We start from the raw sequence: 20,124 nt of genomic DNA on the forward strand, positions 1-20,124 counted from the left end.
AGCCTTGTGCCACTTCTCCAAGCTGGTTCACACAACATGGTGAGCCCAAACTATGGCTTAGTGAGAACATGTGTGCTCCCTGAGCAGTGCTTGTAACGCTTTGCTTCTCCCGGCTCCTTTCTACTGCTGTGTCACTCTGAGATAAGCCAAGGTTTGACTTAGCATGTCATCCAAGCTGAGACGTCGCTAGGCTCTCCCCTCACTACCCATGAGCATATGCCTAGGCTAATGTACATAGGATTGCAGCTTGAATGTTCCTCGTGCTGCAAAACTCCCTTCAGACAACGCATTGGAGAGAGGGCTAGACTACAACCCTTATCCACAATTACAAGAGCATACTGGATCAGACCAATGGCACATCTAGTCCAGCATCCTGATCTCACAGGTGCCAACTTGATGCTTGTGGGATCTGAGCACAAGAGCACTCTTTGCCTCCTGGGGTCTCCAGCAACTGGCATTTTGGAAGCATTGCTGCCTCCAGCAGTAATCTTTTTTGCAATAACGGAGTTTGTTACATCTCTTCTGTGACTTTGACCTTGGAATGCTGTGGAGGAGCCAATCAGTGAACACTCCCAGACATTGCAGAGCATGCAGTGATAGGATTCTCCACTGCATTCTGAGGTGAAAGGCATAGAAGGGCTGTGCTGTGGGTTCCCCCACCCCTCAAAGGTACAGATTGACTAGAATGCCTTTGAAGTTCTTCACTGCCCCTCTTGGCAGCAGGTAAATTATTACCTATAGTTCTGAACTCCTTTCCAGGCTCTGAACATTCTTTGCACATTCTTTGGCTCACGTGTAAGTATGATTCATTTCAGAGCTGTCAGCGGTTGACTTCATTGTGTGGTGCTATAATTGTTACTAGCATTTTTAAAGATCTCACTCCATTATTTGGACTACGCAGATAAAATGTGCTGGATCCCATTACTTCCGATGAATTTATCAACGTGGCATAGGAGTAAAAGTTTGAGAGATGACACTTTATTCTTCCACCTTTTTATTTTGTAGATGAAATTCTTGTGAATCAATGCTGATCACAGCATAGCTTCTGTTTCGTGGATGCTCTGAGGAAATGCCACTCCCTGTTCTCATCTAGTGACCTTTTCCCAAACCACTTCTCCAAAACCTCCTTCATGAGTTATGATTAGGAATGTGCAGCCTTGCTTTGAACTCATCTGTCTTGCTTTGTATGCATGTGTGCCTTTATCTCTCTATGTATATACTGGCAAAGTCAGACACCTCGCCTGGCTTGTTTACATACAGTGGTATATATGAGCGTAGCCATCCCTTGGAAAGTAATGGTATTTATTCCAGAATGTGGTGAAAAATGGGGGTATGCGTTTTAAATAAATGGTTACCTCTTAAGTTATCACCTAATTTAAGTGTTTGCCTCTATATCTTCAGTTGAATGTTGATGCTTCTTGGCTACTGGTTGCTATACTGTAATGTACTGCAAGGTAAACATGGCGACCCCCATTGTTGGGATACTCTAACATGGCACCACTTTCAAACTCTCCTATGATCTGGCTGTAGGGTCAACATTTCCCCAAGTGTCTGGGTAGGACATTATTGATGCAGACAGGTCACACTGAGGTAATCAGAAAGCAATTAACCATCTTGGTGTCCTCCTGTGATAATCTGAAGGATCAATTACTTGATGTATTGTGAGCAGGGCCATGTAGCATGCAAAGATTTGTTCATTCTAAAGAAAACCGCTTTGGTTTGGTGCTTCATATTGACAGCTTGCTTTGGTTAGGATCCCTAGTTTCAGATTCCTCCCTCATTGCAGAGTCTCTGGTTCTGTAGGCACTCCCATTTAACAACTACTTCTCTGGCACGTCTTGTTTTGCTTGTATGTGTTAAAAGGTCTTTCAAGGCCTCTGTGGGAGCGTTGCTTGGAGCATGAGCATTTCTGGCATGGCATGGGGCATGGAATCCATCTTAGAAACAAACCTTTTGAATGGATTTGCCACCCTCTGGACCCCACAATAGTTTCCTTGGTGATTCTGAATTGTGGGGGTGAAGTGGGGGAAATCTATTTTGATCTTTGACCTGGAACCTTGTGCAATTTAGCATCAGTACTTCTGCATTCTTCAAAATGCTTTCTTGCTTTACTGGAACCTAGAGAAGCTTTCACCTTGGGCAATTTTGAGGCGGAGGCATAGTGGTGGATTGCAGTTTCTTCATCTTCTCACTCCCCCCTCCCCGAAAAAAAGGGGGGGGGAGAATGGACAGTTTCTATTCCTTATTTGTATACTGAACAGTAGCATATGCTCTACCACCAAAATATCATTTCATGAGTACAGTATCTTCTCATGTGGTAGGAGAATAACAGGATCATAGCTGCCATTTCTCTCCAGGACTAAACCAAACGGTATCCTCTTAATCAGCAGAACTTGATGTTTAGATTCAGATGCATTGTTTGCAGTTCAGTGAATGATTTCTAAATATTATTTTTCACTCCGGCTCTGTTTTTTTGTCATTAGTCTTCCAAATTCTGCTGGGTGAGTGCTTTGCTTTGTACCACAGAGAGCTGTGCTTCAGGGTTTTGAATCTTTAAACTCTGAAAAGTGGTCCCCTACAAGCAAAACAGCTTGGCTGCCACACTGTAGTCATGACTGTGTTATCTAATGCTATCCACCTTTTCACCCAATAATCCTTTTAACCTGATAAATGCACACTTGTTGTAGAGGGTGTCTGAATGTACTCCAAGAAGAGCACCCTTGCCCTGAAGTCATTCCCCCTGCTTAAAGTGTAAATTGAAATTTTCAGGAGTATGTGTGGACTTCCTTTGAAATAATCAGATGAGATGATCTGAAAGGCAGTAGCTGCTGTTTGCCCAAACTCCGAAGGAGATCGTCATTTCATTCCTTTACTCTCAATGACCGAACCCTTTTTTTCCAAATGGGAATGTAATTTACAGAAAGACAAGTGTTATGTTCAGAGCAATCAATTTGGCTGGGAATTTCCAGGTTTTAAAAAAGTCAGCAGCACCCCAAAGGAATGCAGCATGTAAATGTGACCTATAAAACAATACACAAATCTGACCATTGATAAACAACCATCTGCCATTGCCTTATGAACAACAAAGTAACACTTTATAAAGCTCAAAAAGGCAACATTCTGATTGCCACACATTAATCAAGACATGCTGTGTGACCTAGAACAACCAAATTCATGGCAAAAGAAGGAAATTGTCGTTTTAGACCCATGGTGATTCAAAACAAAACAGATCCATGAGGAGCAGCCCTTCTAAGAAGTGAAGCTACTATCACCACTGTTACTACATGCACAATGTTTGCAGGCATGGATCAATAACCAATTGTGAGCCACAATGTCATTCTGCATCATGTCCATAAAAGGAAAGGAGGCATCATAAACTTGTCTAGATAATGCAGAGCCACTCCTTGCCACTCCATAATAATTATTAAGCAAGGGAGAATGCAGCCACAAATAATTATCAACCAATAAAGATCTCTTGGGACCAGATTCTGGTGTCTCCTCCCAGCAAATGGCTCTCATAACTAACAATCATTAAGTAAAGATAGTATTCCTAGAACAAGAAAAGAGTGGCCTAAAACAACTAATGTGATTCTCGTTGGCATCAACAGAAGCATAGGAAAGAATGCAACATTGCAGTCTTCCGATCGTTCCATCAGCCATCCACCTAGGGATGCTATAGCAGTGGCTTTTCTACAGTGACATTTGGTTGGACAACATGCCTCTTGAGATCCCTTCCAACTCTGATTCTCCGACAGCCTGTGATGTATAATCTTGATGAGGCAATGCAGTTCCACGAGCCTGTGCCATTCTGTGATGTTTTATTTCTCCTTTGATACAGAGTGCTCCTTGGCTCTACCAGGACAAAGAATATTTACATACTTGTGGGGGAGGAATCACTAACTAAGTCTTATTTGTGCGCTCTGCAGTACCTTGTTAATCCTGAACATTTTGCTTATTTACTTCTATTTTTATCCTTGTAAACAGAAGGTTGTGTGCTTTCCATCTCTGGTACTTAGAACACACACACACACACACACACAATGCTTTAGGTGCTCAGGATCACCTAAAGTTATCACCATTACCTTGTAGCAACATAAGTGGGGAACAAGCATTCACTGTCCCAATAAGTGCTGCTTCAGTGTGGTAGGTGCTGCTTGGACCATGGAAGGGATGCTGCTCTTGCTTTTACAGTCTTGTGCTGCTAGCGTGCACACACACTGGTTTTTAGAAGATCAGTTCAGATTTAAATATTCATTCATATGAAAGCTGACCGTATGTTGGACTGCTGCACTGTTTTCTTAAAATGGAACTGCTGTGGTTCATAATCCAGCTGGCTTTGGGCAGCTTATATTTCTGGCACACAGGCACTCACCTGCTGAGTTCTCAGTATGATTTTAGGTCTTTGAACATTGCTGATTTTTTAAAAAAAATCTTTTGAAGGGAGTTTTGCTCTCTGAAGGGGAGGGAGAAAGGGAAGGTGCTTAATCTTCCAATCTGAATGTCAGCATTTTTCCTGGCTGGTTGTTCACAATAGGCATGAAGCAAAGAAAGGGCTTCTGTATAAATCACTCCTTTATTTTTAACAGTAGGGGAACACTATGGAGGCATTTTTTTGGTGTCCGTCAGGCAAAGCTATCCTTTATCAAACTAGTAAGAGAGGTTTTAAGTCGTCCAAAATACCACTGGATAACCGGTTTAGTCACAATGGCCACTTTTTTTTCTTCTCTGCCCATTTAAAGCTCTTCAGGCAACTCCTGTCTCCACTTCACAACAAAATGTTCTAGAAGGCGCTATTTAGTAAAACATTTAATGGTGTCACAAAACCCAAAAAAACAACAGACATTTCCATACCCACCCACTGATAAATTACTTTATTACCTGCTTTTTGCCCACCCGCTAATAAATTACTCCTGGACTGATCCATTTGGGAAGTGATACAGGACTATCCAAAGATTTCACCGGTTTTTGTTTTTTCCCTTTCCCTTTCCTAGCTGTCCTTTAAGGTCAGGTGTGCTTTGTATTAGGCTGCCAGCACAGGACCAGTGAAGAGCTGCAAGGGTGATACTCTGCCTGGTCTTCTGCCCCTACTAAGCCTCTGAGGAAGCTTTTCATTCTAATATTTTATATTTAAATCATCTCTGAATTATTTCAGACTATAAACAAAAAACAACAACACCCCACAACAAATCTGTTTCACTTAATAGTGTATCAGTATAATGCACAGATATTGCACATTGTGTGTGTGTCTCCATGTTAACACCTGGGACAGGAGCCCGTATCGACCCTTTCTACATCAAAGGTCTTGGGTTCTGCCCCACTCTCTTGACCATAGTTTCTTTTCCCTCCCACTCTATCATCCATGGTTTGTGAGTCCTGTTTGGAATGTGGCTTTATTGGATCATGTGCAAGAGGTCGTTGATAAGTGACCCATCTTCTCTCACCATTCGCCTCTACCACTTTTAAGTGTGCCGCTTGCATTTTATATTTATTGCAGCTATCTCCCTCCAGCAATGCTATCTTCAAATCTCTCCCCTTCCCTTCATGAAGAAATACTGTGCTGCTGGAACTGGATTGGAACCAACAAAAGTTTAGCATTGAGCAAAAGAAATTGCTTGGAAGAATTTTGCAGGTTGGAATGCTGTGGGTGACTTGAATATGTGACCACTCTAAACTTAGTTATGTGAGTGGCTCAGATGCTTTTGTTTGTTTATGCTAGGTGTGGACCCAAGTTATGGATGTCCCAAATGAGAAAATAAGTTCTAGAGTGATTCCCCCCGCCCCAACCAAATATCACGTATGTTGCACATCAAGGAGATCACTTCTACCAGAGGGCAATCCAAGTGACCTCCCTATTCACCATCCTACCTTTTCTCTTGTTTCATGATATCAGCCTTGCTAGGTGAAGAATGTGCTTGAGGCCCCAAGTGTGGTGTGTGGGGTGCTGGGTGGTCATAAGAGCAGCATCACCGTTGTCCTACAAGGCAGCAGAGTGTTCTAAATACAGGCTTGTTCCCCCCAGTCATTGTTTCGCTTCCTCTGAAATGAAAACAGCTAGGCTGGCTCTGGCTGCTGGCTCAAAAGGTTTCTCTGGCTCCAGGCTGGCTTCCGGTGAACTGTGATTTTGCAAGTTCCTCTGGTAGCAGGCAGTGCTTCATCATCTCCTCTGCCTCGTTTGTTTTGCAGCAGGGGTTGGGGGTGGGTTTTTGTTTTGTTTTTTCCTCTTTTTGATAGTACTTGGAGTTTATTTCTCACCCCCTTCCCCAGTCCATGTGGAATCCAGACCTTTATGCTCTTCTGCACAGATGCCAAAATGCTGCTTTTAATAATGCTTTTAACTGTAATGCATTTCTGTGTGTTTTCATTAATATTGGCTTCTTCATGCACACCTACCCTAATAGGTACATTTCTGTACGCCTTTTTTAGGTGCAGAACTGCACTGCAGAATTCAAAGAGGTGTGCATTTTGAAGGATAGCTGCCTTTTGGTTTGCGTATTGTTTCCAGAAGTGTTAATTAAGTAGATTTATATTCAAAACCCAAGCCAAACCAAATTTCTCCCTCATCCCTAATCCGTGTGTGTGTGTGTGTGTGTAGGCTTAGCTGCAGCAGTGCCATTAGATGACCACCAACTTGGATGGCTTGAAAAAAGAGACAAATTTGTGGAGAAGGCGGTTGTCAATGGCTAATAGCTGAGACGGCTCTGCTCAAGTTTCTGGGTTTTACTATCGAGCAGGGTATGACCTGGAGCGCTAATACCATTGCTCTGGTAAAGAAGGCCCAGCAGAGACTTTATTTCCTCAGACTTTTAATGAAGAACAATCTGAGTGAGAGACTGCTGGTGTCCTTCTATCGACGCAGCATAGAGAGCATTCTTACATATTGTATCTGTGCTTGGTTTTCCAGTTGCACAGTCACCAATAGGAAAATGCTCCAGAAGGTCATAACCACAGCCTGAAAGATTATTGGTCATCCTCTCCCATCTTTGGACGAACTATACAGTTCCCGTTGTCTCAAGAAAGCAAACAACATTTTACAGGATTCATCTCATCCTGGATATAGTCTGTTTGCACGGTTGCCTTCGGGCAAGAGATACAGAACAATTAAATCAAGAACGAACAGACTAAAAAAACAGTTTTTATCCAAGACCTATAACTATTTTAAATGCTGTAACCAAATAATATGATCTTGGTGAGTCGTGATGGATGGTATGTATGTGTATGTGTGGTTGTACATGTATAAATGCATATATGTGGCTGTAAATGTGGGATGGCATTCAATTTCATTGTACTATGTACAATGACAATAAAGTATCTATCTAGAATACCAGTTGCTGGAAACCGCAAGAGGAGAGTGTGCTCCTGCACTCATGTCCTGCTTGCAGGCTTCCCACAGACGCCTGGTTGGACACTGTGAGAACATGATGCTGGACTAGATGGGCCAGAGGCCTGATCCAGGAAGGCTCTTACTATGTTCTTATAAGGAAACAGACACAAACTGTCTTTTTGTTCTGTCCAGTGCAGCTATCCCACAGCATCGGCTTCCTTTCCCACACACCTCAAGTGTGAGTCCAGAAATGAAGGAATTTGCTATGCTGCGGGCGCCTTCCAAAAAGCTTAATTGAAAAGGAAGCTTCTTTGAGTAGCTCTCCTCTAAAAACAAGCTTTGTAAACCACGGAAGGAAAGGCAGGGCTCTTGCAAGGGGCTTGCAGTTCCTCACAAGTGAAACCTCTGTTAATAACAGTCAGCTCTTGAATTCTAGCAGCGGTCCTGAGAGGAGTGGGTGGTGCCTGGGTATCAGCTGCATTTTTCTTAAGCAGTTTGTGGCGAAATGCCCCACCCTGACAAGCAGGCCTAATGCCCCGCCTCATAACTGTTTGCATCCACTGTCTGATAATCATCTTCATCATTACTATCCATGACTCTTGCAGCAAACTCATTCTCCAAGTGTGTAGATCCTTACGGATCCAAGACAGCACCACCCACACAGCAGAGGGAAGTATCAGCAGGCTCAGCTGGAATTCCATGTTTGGCAGATAAACACAAATCTTTGGGTGGGTGGAAGGGGAAATTAGGGGGCTTGTTTGCAGGGAATGGATGGGGTGGAAAACTGGGAGGCAGGGAATATGAAATGGAGTGTTGTGTGGCTGGCTAGCTGGAATCCTGTACAGGAGCACTCCACACGACAACATTTTGTTGCAGGTATGAAGAACCTGGGGGTAGGGAGACTTTCTCCTACTGGCAGTTTCCCTTTTTGTAAGGGTTTTACCCCCCTCTAGAAAAAAAATATGATTGACTGCTCATTGGCTGAGCCTGCTGACAAACCCTAGACCAGTCCAAGGCCCATATTTTCTTCTGCACTACCTTCTGAGGACCAAGGCCCAGGTGTGGGTGGGACCAGAGGCAAAAGTGGGCGGACCGACTTACCTTCATACAGAAAGGTTGTTTTTACACACAGTCATCTATGCCTCCCTCCTTCCAGATGAGCAAGAAGTATCTGAGTTCAAGGACACAATTCTGCCAGGCAAAAATACTTGGTGTTTGAAGCAAGGCTGGTGAGGCGTATGGCCTGAGGAGAGGGAGCCTGGCCATGGGAGAATACCAAGCGCCACATTTGGCACCTGGTCCTGAGGTTCTCTACCCCTGCCCTAGACTCTCAAGCGGCTTGTGGGGTTTCTAAGTCCTATAGACTAAAGTTCTTCTGTCCAGTCCAATTCTAGTGAGGATAAAAAAAGAAAAGTTATTTAATTTTACTGTACCAGAGGGCTCCAAATCGTACTGAACCTTGTGGACTCTCCTTGGAAAGAGAAGGGCTAGCTTAAGAATGATTAGGTCTTAGCACAAGAGGATTCCAGGAAGAACTTCCAGAGAGAGAACTTTTTAAATCAATTAAACCAAATGTGAACATACAGGCATATGAAGAAAGCTTATTTGGAGGGGAGGGGGACTTGGAAGGGGAAAGGAAGGCAAAATTGTTTTCACTTAGCTTGTTACTTTTTGCGTGCTTGGGTAGAGGCTTGGGTTTCAGAGATTGTACAGTTACGGACAAGATTGCCTGAGAAAGCATCCATTTATTGCAGTGGATCTCCTGATCAGCATAATTCTGAAGGAGACAGGGAAATGCCTCGCATTTTGGGGGGGAATTTGAGACCAGTGAAAGCTGAGCTCTTTCATTAGACAAAGTATCATGTGTAGCAGTGACAAAAGGAAAATCTGTTTCTTGACGCAAGTGGTCTAAGTAGCCAGTCAGGAATTCACTTAGAGCTCAGTTCCACCTTCCTGTGCTTCTGAACTCCCATTGCAGAAGAACGAGCCAACGCTGGCGACTGTTAATAAGGGGTTACATTGGGAAAGTGTATAGGAAATAAAACTCAGAATATTGGTCTCTTCAGAACTTCTCCACAGGGGTTCCAAGTCACAGATCCTATAGGTGGCGCTGTTTGGTCTGCATCAGATTCTAGGGCAGGGGTAGGCAACCTAAGGCCCGGGGGCCGGATGCAGCCCAATCGCCTTCTCAATCCGGCCGCGGGCGGTCTGAGAATCAGCATGTTTTTACATGAGTAGAATGTGTCCTTTTATTGAAAATGCATTTCTGGGTTATTTGTGGGGCATAGGAATTCATTCACCACCACCATCCCAATATAGTCATGTCCCCACAAGGTCTGAGGGATGGTGGACCGGCGCCCTGCGTCTCACATCTTCAAATATGTAGATGCTTCTGGACTGTGTGGTTTCTTTGGGTGACTGAGTGTCAGTCACTCGCAGAGATGTAAACGTCTGAGGTCCTCTGATTTTTAATAAAGCCTAATAAGAAAGGACCCCAGAAAAGAATCCCAGCAACAGACTACAGTTTTTCCTGCAGTGGCTGAGCAGTGACCCTTCTGTTTCAAGTTCTAAATGGAAAAGCGGGCATACTTAACAAGTACTTCTCATCCTGCTTTTTTCCTGGTGTTCATGACACTCCTGTAAAGAGCCATATAAGAATGACAGAAGAAGAGGGAAAGGGGAATAGGCCGTATCTCTCTCTCTCTCTCTCTCTCTCTCTCCTTGAAAGAAACAGGACTGTGCAAATAATGTGCGTGCAACACCCAGCAAAGGCACTCTCTCAGCACCCGTCTCCAAAATGCCATCATCCAGACTGTGCTGGCTTTTACCTCAGAATCGCAGCTGTGTTACCACCGTCAATAGCATGTGCCTGACTCAAGCACACCTTGAGTGTTTATGTTGGGAACTAATCCCTTTGTAAACTCTCCACAGGCTTTCTAAACAGAGACCTAAAAAGAGAAAGCAATAATGTAGATAAAAACTGGCCTCAGTGTTCCTCTAGTAGAAACATAACACACACACAAAACACACACACATGCCATTTGATGAGTGCCTTGTGCAAGATTCTGCCTGGAAGGTCCTGTCTATGGAGAGACAAAGTTTTATATGCTCCTCCATCTGGAGAATTTATTGTGTACCGAGTACTAGATAATGATCTGGACTGTATGGTACTGCCCTGTATTTACACAGATTGGTCAAGGTTACCTAATAAGGCTACTACTAATTTTAGCTGTTGATCTGGGGTGGGTGGAGGGAAAGATGCCTTTATTTTCCTTAAGAAATATTGTGCTAAATATCCTGGGTCTGGCAAACCCTGCTTATAGTAATTCTCTTGCCTGTGGTCGCCTCTGCATTGTGTAAAGAAGAGTTGGCAGGTGGGCAAAGACCGCTGACCCAACATAACGATGAGCTGGGAGTTCAGAGATTTCCACCAGCAGGTTTCTGAAACCACCTGGGGCTGCAATATATGCATTGCCATTCCTCAGTGGATGAAGAGCTGCACTGTTTGTTCCTTGGGGGCCTCTCAGAGGGCAGGTTACAACTGGGGGTGTGGTACTGGTGCACATGGAGCAAAGGTTGAAAGGGGCCAGAAGCAGGTGACTGGGCTGCTGCTGGTGAGGTGAGGTGATGCCATTGAGCAGTTTACCTTGAACTGCGGAGTTGATTCTGATGCTAAGGCTTTAAAGGACTTGGTGGATCTTGACAGGCTTATGGCGTCAGATGACTCCATTCAGGCCAGAACTGAAGTCTAAAGGGGCACCCTTGACCCACAGAGTTTAATCTGCTTAGATTGCTGTCAAACCAGGGTGCTAGTTGTTCAGGAGGGTAAGGCACTAAAGACCTGTTGGGGACCTGGGTTTGAGCCCACCTGCCCCCATTTCTAGTTGCCTTTCCTTCAGCATTTTGTCTGACGTTGTGCATATTTGAGTGGGGATGGTTTAGAAATTTATTGTTTTAATACTTCATCTTATCTGGGGTAGCATCCATATTCATTATTTCATTTTAACATGTTGATTAGACTATTAGTACATCATTTTACTTGGCACATAACTCTTAACACCCAATAGCACAAATTATACTACCAGCTGTAAAGAAATAGCACCCTGTACAGGGTTCACAGCTGTGCAACTGCTGTGCCAGTGGCCTGGTTCTTATGTAACACTAAACCATGGTTTAGTGCTGTGTGCATGAGTTGGAGTTAACATGAGCAAAGATTCATGTTTGTATGTGTTCTCGTCTTCTCTTTCCACATGGCCAGGAGGAAGACTTCTGCAGAGCTGTGTTTTGCTTTGCTTTAATATTGGCTTTACTTGTTGTGTGAAACAAACAGCCTGATTTCTACTCAACCAAACAACATAGAATCATAGGTTCATAGAATTGCAGAGTTGGAAGGGACCACAAGGGTCATCCAGTCCAACCCCCTGCAATGCAGGAATCTTTTGCCCAATGTGGGGCTTGAACCCACAACCCTGCAATTAAGAGTCTCCTGCTCTACCGATTGAGCTGTTCATTGGTATATCTGGTTAAAACCATGATCTCTGCTTCATGCTACACAAGAACCTGAGATTAAGGGAGAGCAAAAGTAACCTCTGCACAAGTCCTTCTCTTGGCTCACGGGAGGTGAGGTCTGCGTGTATACGCCCATTGTTTTGCTCATGCACTTGTTTGAAAACCATGGTTTGGTGTCAGGTGTGAACATGGTCACTATCGTTTTGCTGTTGGCAATACTTTCTTACACTGTTTCCTTTACTTTTATGATACAGGCCAAAAACAGAGAGACGGGTGCCTTAGCTGCTGCCAAAGTCATTGAGACCAAGAGTGAAGATGAGCTGGAGGACTACACGGTGGAGATTGAGATCCTCGCGACTTGTGACCACCCTTACATTGTAAAGCTGCTAGGAGCCTTTTATCATGACAGCAAACTATGGGTAAGATTAATACACTACTCTCTTCCCTTTTTCAGGTCAAAATAGCCTCCGAACGATGCTAGGAACTTGTGAGCTTGAGAATAAGACGTTGCCTGCAAATGAACATAGGTTGGCTTCAAGTAGCTTTGTGTAGAAGTCCTGTTGCAAAAGCTGCTTACTGGATACCTTAGAACTGCTTACTGTTTTAGATCTGCTTTATAAATGCAGTAACAATTGTGTGTGGAATGCAACCCTTTAGTTTGTGACCTCTCTGTCTACCGCAATTCTTTAACCTGTGATAGGTAACTGGGTTTTGTTAAATGACCAGCTTTACCCCCATCTTTATTCCAGACGCCACTCATTTAGCTGGACTAATACATATCTTACTTTCTTTCTTGTAAAATAAATAAATAAATGCAGCATACTTTTTCTTTTTCCTCTGCTGCACTGCATTAAAGGCAAATCTCCATACTAAAATGGAGCTTTGTCTTGGAAAATAATAAAGTAAGTGTTTGTCGTGCCAGATTTTGGTAGTCCTTGCTAGCTAGTGTGTTCTTGGTGTTTTGTGGTGAATGTTCTTTTGAAAGCCTTCAGTAAAGTGTAATGTAAGAACAGGTTTGGGCTTAACATGATGTCAGGGACGAGCGAGAGCAGGGGAATTGGGAAAGGCAGGTGATGGGGAGGATGATCCAGGGGGAGGAGCCAGTGATTTGTGGGGCTCTTTGCTGCCCGTGAGGGGGCTGCCGGGGATGGAGGTAGAGGGGAGTCAGGGAGAAGTGACTGGACAGGCAGAGACAGGGAGGTGGCTGGGGAAAAAAACTGGCAGGGTGGGGTGGGTCTCAGAAGTTGAAGAGCCTTTGGAATCCCCTCCACACTCAAAGAGGGACTTGAAGCAATGGGAGCAGCTGGATCTGCCTGTCAGGAGAAGCCATCAGGTGCTTGTGTGTCCCGCATCAAACCAGGGGGTTTAAGAAAGTAGGAACTGGCGTGGCTACACTGTTGCTCCAAGTGTCTGTGATGGAGCACAGGTCTGCAGAGGCCACAAATCCTTAATCCCTCAAACTAAGGGACAAAAGCCCAGATAAAAAGGAAAGGGTTTGCCTGGTGTATAGAACTAGACAAAGAGGGTATCAGGTGAGCCTTCCTGGGGAGAACATTCCCAAAGTAGGGAGCCAACACTAAAAAGGCTCGTTCTCATGTTACCACCCTCCAGATGACCTGTGGAGGGGGCAAGTGGAGAAAGGCCTTAGATGGCGATTGCAGGGTCCAGGTGAGTTCATGTGAGGAAAAGCTTTCAAAATTCAGCGAGAAGGAGTTTGTCTTCAAGTATATGGCCATTTTCTAGAGCCAGTATGAAAGGACAATATGTTATGCATTTCCTCTTGCAAAGACAGCAGAAAGTATTCAGAGCCTTTTCTTTAGAGGGTGTGTGTATTAAAAGCATAATGATGATAGTTCTAAATATTGGCTCTAAGACCTGGAGAGAACCTTTTCCAAAACATTCCTGGCTTTACGATATGGAAATCAAAAGAGCTGCATAAAGAAAACGGACCTTGTCCAATCAGAATATATGTAAATGGAAGAAATTACCCAAGTTCACCTAATTATTAGTGAAAAGTTGGTTGGTGAGTTTGGTCAGGAGGTTACACGTTGGGGCTTTTTGGAAGGAAGTATTTAAGCAATGTGATTGGAGTGGGCTACAGGGACAAGGGGGGAAATGACTCACAAGGTAGCCTCTCGCCCCAGCTGCCTAGAACATTGATTCTAATCACATTTTCTTGGAAGGAGACACACTTGCTTAAAGATACGCAATCGCTGTATTCAGCCTTTTCTAGAAAGCTGTAAAAGATCTAGGTCTCCTTTTTTTAAGTGATTGGCATGCTGAACTGGTAAGTTGCATAAAAAATGGCTCAAAGGGGATGTTGTGGGTGGAACAGGTAGCATCTTGCCTGCTCCTGCTTTATTCATTGTGGTGGCCTATCGCTCCTGATACAGGAACAGCTATGAACAATGGCATCCACGTTTCAAATAAGACGTTAGCAGTTGGGGGGCTTTGCTCAGTTTTGCAATAGAAAATGCGTCTGACTCCCACTTGCAAGCTGTTGCAGTTTTTGGCTCTTATATTTATTCTTCAAACAATAAATTTTCTCTTGCACGATGGCTTTTTCATGCACAACCCTAAAATGCTTTTCAGCCTCTCTTCCATTTGTCTGTTCGTGTGAGTGCTGTTTATAATGAGATGCAAATCAGGAAAGAACCATTTTAGTGCATATTCTAGACCACCAGATTTTATGGTCATGTTTACAAGCCAAAGAGAGTTTCCTTCACTCTTTCCTACGGATTTGTAACGGTGAGAGTAGAATGTGTATTTGTCAAGCGCGGTGTGCTTTCTTTTCAAGATCATTAAAAAAAGCTAATACCCAATTTTCTTTAAAATATGTACATGATTTAGTTTGATTCTCTTAACCAGGGGTCCCCAAACTGAGGCCTGGGGGCCGGATGCGGCCCAATCGCTTTCTAAATCCGGCCTGCGGACAGTCCGGGAATCAGCGTGTTTTTACACGAGTAGAATGTGTCCTTTTATTTAAAATGCATCTCTGGGTTATTTGTGGGGCCTGCCTGGTGTTTTTTACATGAATAGAATGTGTGCTTTTATTTAAAATGCATCTCTGGGTTATTTGTGGTGCATAGGAATTCATTCATATTTTTCTTTCAAAATATAGTCCGGCCCCCCACAAGGTCTGAGGGACAGTGGACCGGCCCCCTGCTGAAAAAGTTTGCTGACCTCTGCTCTTAACCAAATCATGGTCAGGTTTCTGTCATTTACAGTGATAGATTCAATTCCCTGCTGGTGTCTGAATTCCTGTCATCTTGTTCCCCCTCCACACACTGAGCTGGTTTGCAAGACTTGGTAATACAAAATATTCCTTCACAAAGGCTCCTGAACATTCCGGTTTACAGGTAGCAGCTCATATCCACTTTCACTCCTCTCTCTCCCTTTTGACTGCTGTGCTGAGCTGAGCCAAGAACAAACCATGGTTACAGCTTGCGGTAAGTTAAGAGAATGCTTCACTGTGAGTTGGGCTGACATGGTAAGCCAAACCTAAGTCAAAGCTTAGCTCAGAATGGTGCAGCAGTAAAAATTACTAGAGAGGAGCAAAGTGGCTTTGAGCATGATCTTCCAAAGCCAATGATTGGCTTATTTGTCATATCGATGGGGCTCATTCAATTAACATGTGGAAGGTAGCAGGATTGCGGCAGGTGACCCCGCTGCCAACCTGTGCGTGGCTAAGAGCCCCACTCCCAATCTGTGTGTGCTCAGTGGAACATAAGGGCAAGACCTACTCAGGTGTGTAGTTGGGAATCGTGGTCATGGCATAGCTCCTCATTGAACGGATTGGCTTCATGCAAGGTCAGCACGCACAGGTTGGCAGCAGAGCCAGCAGCTGTGATCACACTCCCTCCCTGCAGAAGTTTATTTGCCTGGAGCTAAGCTCTCGTCTATAAAGACATGTCGGCATAAGGCTATTTTCACTTATCTTGTCCTTGCATGCAACGCTGCACCTGTGCTGTGACACACACACACCCTGGCAAATTGTCTCTTATCCTCCAAGTGGCAGATTTGGGGGTGATGATTTGGTGGCTTGTGGTTAGCAGGAGCTCCCAGGGTGGAACAACACCGTGCACCCTGTGCAGTGCTTTCTGATTCAACTCCCCCAACACTTCAGGTTGTGGCCTGCAGAAATAACGTTGGAAAGGCAAGGAACTCCAGTGTGGGCATGTCCTGAGGAAGAAGGCACTTAGCAGTTCTTTGGAAGCTGTCACGTCTTCAATAAAAACATGTTTTTAAGGTCAAAATGAAGCATCAGGCCTGCAGTTCAAGCATCAGCATGTAGATGCTCATGAATCAGCAGAGCTCCTATCTTGTTGTTTTATTAATACAGAACAGTGCTTTAAAGGAAGTTGATTAAATTATCGAGTTGGTGTTTGGTACAGGCTTGCTTATATCCTTTTGAAAATTATGACTTAGCTCTCTTTGTTGATTAAAATGCAAGCATATCTGGATTTTAATCAGGCATCCGTTTTGAAGAGAGATCGCTCAAACAAGGCCATCCCTTATCAGATGTAGGTTTTACTGGCAAAGTATGCATTTTTCCTTTACTCATTTGCAAATTGTATTGCTTTGTATTATTACGCATTCATATAGACAGCACACCATCTCACCGTCCCTACCCTATAACTTTTCCTGAAAGCTAACAAGAAATTATACAGGAAGAAATAGTTAAATGTGAACACGGGGGCAGGGGGGGGGAGAGAGAGAGAATTGGTGCAATGCCACAGTATGGAACTGGGCTGTCCAGTCACCAGCACCATTTGTGAGATGGCAGAGGACATCCACTGCATTCTGATTGACTCCACTGCCGCTGCTGCCTCTCAGGGGCTGCCAACCACATTGTCACTACTGTGGTGTGTTTGCCATGCCTGCTCCTCAAGGTGCTTGGAGCAGCCAACAACACCATCCAGATTGCAGCTGTTGGGGTTGGCTAGGCAGGTGTAAGGAAGATGAATGGGAGTGACATACGGTAGTTTCTCTTCCTCCAGTCCCAGGGGACCAAGCAGCTGGCTGCTGCTTTTGGTTTATGCATGGAGCAGGAAGCAGGAGACAGCCACAAGAAACCCATGGCCACTTTGTAAGTGGTGCAGCTTCTTTCCTAGGGAAGAACAATATACCGGTATAGATGACTAGAACATGCATTTTCCTCCTCTGTATGTGGGCTAATTGAAGGAGTCATGTGTTGCTACAACACTTCCTTCTGGTCAGAGGGGCAATAATACATCCCCAGTACTAAATTTCCCAAATATTTCTCCTTGTAGGCTATTTTGTTCAGGAAAAAATAAAGCATTATGAGCTCCCTAGTGAATAGCACCCTTGTGTTGTAAGAGAATAATGGCAAAATGGTAGCAATCTGTTTTACAGACAGCTGGTTATTTAAATTCCACCTACTGAATACTTGTGTGCCAGACAAGCTGTTGACATTTGAATTCTCTCCCCCCCCCCTCAAAATGAGGTTTGTTTTGTGGTATTCTGTGAAATCACCAGAAATCTGCTATGGCTTTGTGAGATCACGTGAGTGCCTAGAAAGTCTGAGTGAAGCTTTAGTCTGGGGAGAGAGAGCTCCTGTTCAGGGAGATTGTAGTGCTGTGAAGCTGTTCTGTAGTCATAAAGAGCAGGTCTCCTAAATGCTTATATCAGTAAACAAGTTTGACCTGGGACCTTTTATAAAGATCAGGGAGTGCTATCTATTGTGCTATCTACTGGTGCATGTGACATGCTGGCTTCTTGGTGCATGAATACCGGTACTCCTTTTGCCTAGTACGAGTACGGTTTCCTCCTTCTGGCCAGAGCAGAATCTTTGCACCACCACTTGTTCAAGAGGTGCTGCTGTTTGGCCAAGTTCTTTGGCCAAGCCCTTCCTGAGTTGGCCATTATATACCGGTAACCTATTAACCCTGAGCTCCCTCTGTTGCTTGTGATTAGGTGAGGTTTATATTGCAGAAGCTAGTCAACGGGATTATTTACAACAGGATATAAGACCTTATTCACAGTTAAGATTTCTAGGGACTTGCATTGATCAATTGTATTTGCTGTGCAATATTTTAAAAATTACAGAGATCAGAAAAGGAGTTGACGCGGGTGGTGCTGTGGGTTAAACCACAGAGCCTAGGGCTTGCCGATCAGAAGGTTGCCGGTTCGAATCCCCGCAATGGGGTGAGCTCCCGTTGCTTGGTCCCTGCTCCTGCCAACCTAGCAGTTCGAAAGCACGTCAAAGTGCAAGTAGATAAATAGGTACCACTCCGGCAGAAAGGTAAACGGCATTTCCGTGCACTGCTCTGGTTTGCCAGAAGCAGTTTTGTCATGCTGGCTACATGATCCGGAAGCTGTACGCCAGCTCCCTCGGCCAATAAAGCGAGATGAGCGCCACAACCCCAGAGTTGTCCGCGACTGGACCTAATGGTCAGGGGTCCCTTTACCTTTACCTATAACAACTAACTCTCCCATCTGTGCTTTATAGTCCTTTCAGAACTGATTGCTGCTGTTCAAATACAAGCAATTCTGTTTATTTACACTTGCTACAAAAAGAGGTAGGATATGGGTTATCATTCTTCCCAGCTCTGCATTATTTTACCTGTAACAGATAAGTCAGTTTTACAGACGTTTCTTGCACTAGGGCATTTAATTCATTTCTTATACAGAGATGAATTGCATGTACAGTAGGATAGTGCTTTCAGAAGGCTGGAATAGTTTTCACAGAGAATTTAGTCGTAAATTCTAAGAGTTTCAGAGAAGTAGAGGGAACACACCCAATAATATGTGTGTGTATCTGTCGCACACCCTACTGTTCAGTGTTTCCCCCCCTGCAGGATTAATAGTTGAGTGAATTGCCAGTTTGTAAGAGGAGGGACCAAAGGTCATAAATTCTTCACATAGGAAGGGTGGTGCCAAGCTTGCAACACTAATCTTTGCTTTCTCAGCAGTTAAATTGCCATGCCAAAGAGTTTAAATCCCCTTTGGTGAAAGGAGTGGAGTTTGTGTTAAAAGGTTTGAATGGGTGGAATTTATCTCCCCTGTTAGAAGTTGCAAGGCTGTCTCAAAAAGATGCTAATTCAAGCATCCATTTAAAAGGCATTATTCAGATTGCTGAGCCATGAGAGTCTCTTCTTTAAGGTCATGTATTTTAACTTCTACTATAATAATGACCAGCTTAGAAGCCCCACCCCACAATAAAGGAAAATGTATTCAGAATTCCATGGTGGGATGGATTACGATGTATTTGGGAGTGACCTTCCACTCACCGCTACCATGACTGAACCAGAAATCAACCATGGTTGATACCAGAAAGGAATGAGATTCTGACTAAACATTAGGAAGAACTTTCTGACAGTAAGAGCCGTTCAACAGTGGAAGTGGTGGCCTCTCCTACTTTGGAGGTTGGATGGCCATCTATCAGCGATTATTTAGCTGTCATTCCTACACTGAAGGGAGTTAGACTGTTGGGTTCTCTTCCAACTCTACAGTTCTAGGTTGGAGTTAGAATAGAGAGCATGACAATTGTTCCAAGTGTGGCTGGTTAGAGCCTGTTGGCTCTCCTTTCCTTATTGCAGCCAGGGCGTAGCCAGGAGGGGCCAGGGGCAGTTGCCCCCCCCCCAAAAAACTAGTAAATTTAAAAAAAACCTAACTGACAAATTGCATCACAGATAACTCAGTTCTGCTCCCCCTAACATAAAGCTGCCCCTAACAAAATGCAGCTGGGTGCCATTTTGGAAGAAGCACAGAAACCATCCAGACCTTGTTTCTTTTCCCATTTAAATTTGATCATGTAGGTTTTGCTGATAGGCACAACCTTTTTTTAAAAAAAGTACTGCTTAATGATGAGTTCTGCAGAGTGGAATGTACAGAACATCCTGTTTAGTGCTAGAAGGCAAACTTTGTCATTAGAACTATTAGAACTTCATACATTTGGAACTATTAGAGCTTGTACTGCAACTTAAACTGGATTTCTGAGCTGTAGGGAGACTGTGTACATCCTAGTAGCTTGAGACAAACAGTCCCCGCCCATATTTATTCTTATCTGAATTGCAAATTGTTTTGTGTTTTTTAAAAAAATATCTAAGGTTCTCTGGCTTTCTCCCCTGCATCCTGTATACACTGACTTTTCTAACCTTTATGCCTTACTTCATTGTACTAAATTGACTGGCACACTCCTTTCTCCCCATCCCGTCCCAAACCCAAATAAGGCTATGTAAATATTGTAACATGGCTAATATTGATCCAAGCTAAGCTGGGGTTGCTGGGACACGGGTGCCGCTGTGGGCTAAACCACAGAGCCTAGGGTT

The 20,124-nt window shown here is 44.0% G+C and overlaps 1 protein-coding gene across 2 annotated transcripts in view; it reads left to right on the forward strand.

Annotated features, from left to right (window-relative positions):
* Nucleotides 1-20,124, forward strand: part of STK10 (serine/threonine kinase 10) — a 66,568-nt gene that overhangs the window by 13,845 nt on the left and 32,599 nt on the right. For both annotated transcript variants that reach the window (XM_033139942.1, XM_033139943.1), the window contains one exon: nucleotides 12,085-12,249. In XM_033139942.1, coding sequence (XP_032995833.1) covers nucleotides 12,085-12,249 — 165 coding nt within the window. The remainder of the gene's footprint in view (nucleotides 1-12,084; nucleotides 12,250-20,124) is intronic.

The sequence above is a fragment of the Lacerta agilis genome, chromosome 2 (genome assembly GCF_009819535.1).
Source record: "Lacerta agilis isolate rLacAgi1 chromosome 2, rLacAgi1.pri, whole genome shotgun sequence".
In the NCBI taxonomy this organism is placed as follows: Eukaryota; Metazoa; Chordata; class Lepidosauria; order Squamata; family Lacertidae; genus Lacerta; species Lacerta agilis.